Raw genomic sequence first — 5,679 nt, 5'->3', positions numbered from 1 at the left:
ATCTGTGCTTGGACTCAAGCGCTGGGGGTTTAGTTGTAATATTTGACCAGGAGGATCTGTGCTTGGACTCAAGCGCTGGGGGTTTAGTTGTAATATTTGACCAGGAGGATCTGTGCTTGGACTCAAGCGCTGGGGGTTTAGTTGTAATATTTTACCAGGAGGATCTGTGCTTGGACTCGAGCGCTGGGGGTTTAGTTGTAATATTTGACCAGGAGGATCTGTGCTTGGACTCAAGCGCTGGGGGTTTAGTTGACTACTGCAGCTGTTGCCCAGCACTGCCTCTAGGGAGGAATGTTTCAGCCCTACATACATGGACGTGTCAGTTGAATTCAAAGGAGCTTCATTGGCATGAGAAACATAACGTTTACTTTGCCAAAACAAGTGTCAAAATATAATAAAAACAGAAAGAAAAAGGCAGTTTGAGGGGGAGTACAGCATTGAATTTAACAGATCTATGCCACAGCCCACATTGCATGTTATACACTGTATATAGGGTAAAAAGATTTTTGAAACAAATAGAAATCTTTTGCAGTCACTTTGGGACAATTAGCAGCATTTATTTTCTCAGAACGATTTAAATAGTAAAGCCTCAGATTTAAAATGCATTGAAAGGTAGCAGCTCTGTTCAGTCTAAATGTGCAGTAGGTCTAGGGGTCTGCTCGGTACAGATAGTGCCGTCCCCTACAAAGCCAAAGTGCAGGAACTACGTTTTTGGACTCACCGACTTATTTTGTGTATTCCAAAAGGTCAAATTAGCCTTTGTGATTTTGGGGGATAAACAATTACCTCAAGAACATATTTACAATTAGTGTAATATCACGTATTTGCCGATATCTCATTTGTACTGACCAGTTGAAACACTTTTAAACACATTATGGGGCAATATCTTTTCCCATATTGCACTTTGGCTTTGTAGGCCAGCATATAGGATAGGATGGTTGTATTCCATTGAAACAGTTTGCATATCTTGCTGCTGCTTGCGTTCATTCGCACAGTAGCTATATGGGAGTTGTTGTTTTTTTGTCGTCGGTCATGTTTTCAACTCACATGGTGGTCAGTGTATGTAATCTGTGGTCAGTATGTGTCAATGTATAGGCCGTCCTAACCTTTTAGGAGCTTTTATGGAGGCGTGTCAGAGAGGTTAGGTTAGTGGAGAGAGGGTCAGGCAGTTCAACCAGTTCTTCCACTCGCTGGTCAGGGAACTAATTCTTAAATCACCACTTTTAACATCTTATACAGTAATTGTCGTGCTTTGTGTGCGTGCGTGTGTGCGTGCGTGCGTGCGTGCGTGCGTGCGTGCGTGCGTGCGTGCGTGTGTGTGTGCGTGCGTGCGTGCGTGCGTGCGTGCGTGCGTGCGTGCGTGCGTGCGTGCGTGCGTGCGTGCGTGTGTGCGTGTTGCCTCACATTTCCTTCATTAGCCTAGTGTCTGCAGTGTTTATGTGCTTTGTGTTCCATCTGTTTGCCAGTGGCGTAAAGGAACTAAGTACATTTACTCAAGTACTGTACTTAAGTACAATTTGGAGGATTTGTACTTTACTTGAGTATTTCCAATTTACCAATACTTTTATTTCTACTCCACTACATCTCAGAGGCAAATATTGTAGGCCTATACTTTTACTCCACTACAATTATTATGACAACTTTAGTTACTAGTTGCTTTGTAGATTTTGATTAATATTTCAAACCATACATTAACCACTTCAGCCTATACATTTCGGCCATTTGAAAATAGCCGATCTACAAGCTCACAATGCATTGTGAGCTTGTAGATCGGCTATTTTCAAAAGATTTTTTATACATTTCAAAACTTGACATTCTGCATAATGAGTACTTTTTTTTAAACTTTTGGTACTTTAAGTACATTTTTATGCCGATACTTTTGTACTTCTACTCAAGTACATTTTGAATTCCGGACTTTTACTTGTCGCAACGGAGCAGTTCTACATTGCAGTATTGATACTTTTACTTTTAAGTACAACATGCGAGTACTGTTCCCGCCACTGCTGTTTGCTGATGCTATTTGAACCACGTACGCCTCAGATGGTCACATGCAGTGGTGGTGATGGAAAAGTACTCTAATGGTTTTACTTAAGTAAAAGTAAAAGTAAAAGTATTTATCGTGCGATGAAATACTCTGTTACGCGTATTAAAAAAAATCGGTAATCAAAATGTACTTTATAGTTTATATAATGACTTTTACTCATGGGTCAAAAATTGAATACAGGCCTTTTTCCTTGTAAAAGAACATTTCTGCATTGAGCAATACTTTACTTTTACCATCACCGCCAAGTCAACTTTTGAGATAGATATTGAAGACACAACAACAGCAAACAAACACTTCCTTGTGTGCGTGCGTGCGTGTGCGTGCGTGTGTGTGTGTGTGTGTGTGTGTGTGTGTGCGTGCGTGCGCGTGTGTAGCCTACTATGTAGTCAACACATGAAGATCACAAGCAGCATCATTCTCCTATAGAGACGTCACATTATTATTATTATTATTCACACACACACACACACACACACACACACACACACACACACACACACACACACACACACACACACACTGACACACACGCACGCACACGCACGCACGCACGGAGCACTAGTGTCGGATAGTAGCCAACCAGTGCGCGCTCCATCACATCACAGATCGCTTCTACAACAAGCCGAGCAAGACGCGCTTCATTGCAGGATGCGAGGCTCCGCTCCTCCCAGACACACGGATCATTCCACTCGACTGCAGGGTAAGACAAACAAGTGTTTTATACTGTTGCTTTCAAGCATTGTTTGCTGTTTTTGTTCAAACTGTGGAGATTTTGCAAAAACAAAATAGCAGCGCGTTGTTTTTCCGACGGCAATAACAAGAGAGAGAGATGGAGGCAGGCAGTGTAGTGCCCATGCAGTGCAAAGCCTGCCTGTTGGAGACGTAAACAAGGCGACGTGCAGCCAGACATCACAGCAATGGAATACATTACAATGTGCGCTTATTAGAACAATCGGCACGTTGAAAACAACCTGTTTGAATGGCCAAGTGCATCATTATTATTATGTTGTGATCGTCTGTCTGTCTGTCAGATTATAGACATGCATAAATTAAGCAATGTGGATACAACTCGCTCCCTGATGGGAGCGAGTTGTATCCACATTGCTTAATGTATTAACGTATATCATCCGATGATGTATTTTTCAGGGCTGTGGTGACGGGTCGATGCTGTTCAATATGTTTAAATTGCAGTCAGCTATGAATACATGGCATAGTTTTAAACAGCAGTAGTAGTAAAGCAGCTATTGGCGTCTGCTGTGTAAAATACAGAGGTGTCAGTGTTAGTAGGTGTTTATATTACGGACAAAGCCAAGGTTGGCCGTGCACTTTGAGTGGAGAGAGATACAGTGATACACAGTGCAGTGTTATGCTATATCGGGAAATGACATGTAATGCCCCGCCCACCTGACATGCTCTGCAATCACAGCTGCTGGGAGGAGGGAGGGAGGGAGGGGCCACGCCCACACGGTGTGGACAACATTACACAAACTGACGTCTATTTCCTGTTATATGACAATAAAAAAAAAAGAAACAGAAAGAAGAAGAAGAAGAAGAATGTGGTGGTTGTCTGTGTGTTGTTCCTGTGTTCTCTCTCTGTCTGAAGAACACAGGCACACATTATGATTACATTACAGCCAATTAGATTATGTCTCAGAGCCAATAATATCTGACAGCCACAACATGCACAGCTGCTGCTATTAGCACATAATACGCTTATAATGCCGGTATGCTTAAGATGAATTATTAGGCTATACAAGACTGTTTAACGTCTCCCTACTGTGTCACTTCAGTGTTCAAATACCCTAATAGTTAGTCCCCTAATAGTTGGCCTTCTGTTGTAAAGCTCTCTCATTGTGTCTTCCTGCAAGATGTGTTTTTAAGCCTGTTAAAATAGCATATGACATATGACATCAAGGCATTTAATAGCAACTCAAGTAGTAAGTTGCTAACCCGGTACTCCAGTATCGCTGTCTGTCTGTCTGTCTGTCTGTCTGTCTGTCTGTCTGTCTGTCTGTCTGTCTGTCTGTCTGTCTGTCTGTCTGTCTGTCTGTCTGTCTGTCTGTCTGTCTGTCTGTCTGTCTTTCTGTCCCTATGAGTGAGTATAGGACGCTGCTGCTTTAGACAGTAGGCTACGACCTATTGACCCCTGCAGATGCCGGGTCATTCCCTATAGGAACAGAGCCTTAGATATAGACAGAGTTACGTAAACTGCGTTCACTTCATGGGGCTTCAGTCCGACGGCAGCTCTCCTACATAGACTACGCATTGAGCGTACATTGCCTACTTCCTGGACCGGAAGTAGGCAGGAATGCATTGGACTCAGGCAACACACAGCACCGTTCTCAGTTCAGACGGGTCTGATTTTAATTTATTTGAATGAAAATGTGATTTTTTTTGTCCAGTCTGTATGGTAGAGTACGTTAATACAATATAAATGATACAATCCTGGTGGTTGCATTTAGTCTCTCTATGCTCTTCTATTGAAACATGTAGATTGTGTCAAAGGTCACGTCTGTCTCACCGTAGACACAGGAGGATCTGACACACCACCCGCTCTATTAGCTCAATGGTAAAAATGTTCAGTGCGTGTGCATGAAACCGGGTTCAAATCCAGGGTAGAAGTGGGAAGTTGCATATAGTCCTGCTTTAAATCGAATTGAATGCATGCATTACATTGAATTGAATGCATGCATTACATTGAATTGAATGCATGCATTAACATATTGCTGAAGAATGATGGCTGTGTGACTGTATCATGTCCTGGAATATGTATAAACATCATTTAATATGTCTGTGTCTGTGATGTGCTGTTTGTTATGGAACTGATAATCTCTCAAAATAGATTCCGAGCTATGCTAGTGAATCGGTCAGCACTAGCAGGGCCATTCAGAATGTGTGTGTACATTGTTGATAGTGGGGATGAAAACACAGCAGGCTCCATAGGAAGTGGAGGGCTGAGGGCCGGGCCAACTGGGCCAATGTGTTATACACATTATATTGGGGCCTTTCTTTTGCCGATGTGTTCCCAGATTGTGGAACTGATGGACTTAAGCAATATTACACGAGAGGGTGTGGTTTAACGTGATTATTGCCACACAGGAACGAGACGTAGTCGAGTTCCGCAAGCATCACTGAAGTGGCAATAATCACGTTAAACCACACACTCGAGTGTAATATTGCAATTATACAACAGAATAAAAACAGAGCAGCTGAATTCTTTGTTTTGATTAGGTGTGGAGTGGTGCTCGTTTGAACCACGGCTAGAAGGCTGTTTCAACCAATCAGATTGCTTCCTCGAAACAAACTGTTATATAATTGCCAATAATAGGGGCGGCAGTGGAGTATAGAGTTGCTGTGGTTATGGTAGAGCAGCCTGATGGGAACCGTGAGGTTCCCAGTTCGATCCTGGGCTCCCCCAGAGTATAGTGTTGGTGTCGAAGTGTCCTTGAGCAAGGCTCGGAACCCCTAATTGCTCCCGATTTGCCTTGCACGGTTTCCTCCGCCATTGGTGTATGCATTGCATGTGTGGGTGAATGTTATGCACAATCTATGTATGTACTATAGCGCTATATATAAATGAACCATTTACCATTATATTATATAGCCTGGTACTGCGGTCGGGCATTGAAGGGCGA

General features: G+C 42.8%; 1 protein-coding gene across 1 annotated transcript in view; it reads left to right on the top strand.

Moving 5' to 3' along the window:
• Positions 1–2,658: 2,658 nt before the first annotated feature.
• Positions 2,659–5,679, top strand: part of pfkfb4a (6-phosphofructo-2-kinase/fructose-2,6-biphosphatase 4a) — a 49,060-nt gene continuing 46,039 nt past the window's right edge. The window contains exon 1 of the mRNA XM_079508814.1: positions 2,659–2,744. Within this exon, the coding sequence (XP_079364940.1) occupies positions 2,693–2,744 (52 nt within the window). The 5' untranslated portion in view covers positions 2,659–2,692. The remainder of the gene's footprint in view (positions 2,745–5,679) is intronic.

This window comes from Electrona antarctica (genome assembly GCF_951216825.1).
Source record: "Electrona antarctica genome assembly, chromosome: 8".
Lineage (NCBI taxonomy): Eukaryota > Metazoa > Chordata > Actinopteri > Myctophiformes > Myctophidae > Electrona > Electrona antarctica.
The sequence above is the reverse complement of the archived record's forward strand: the minus strand, read 5'-3'. Positions and strand labels throughout refer to the sequence as shown.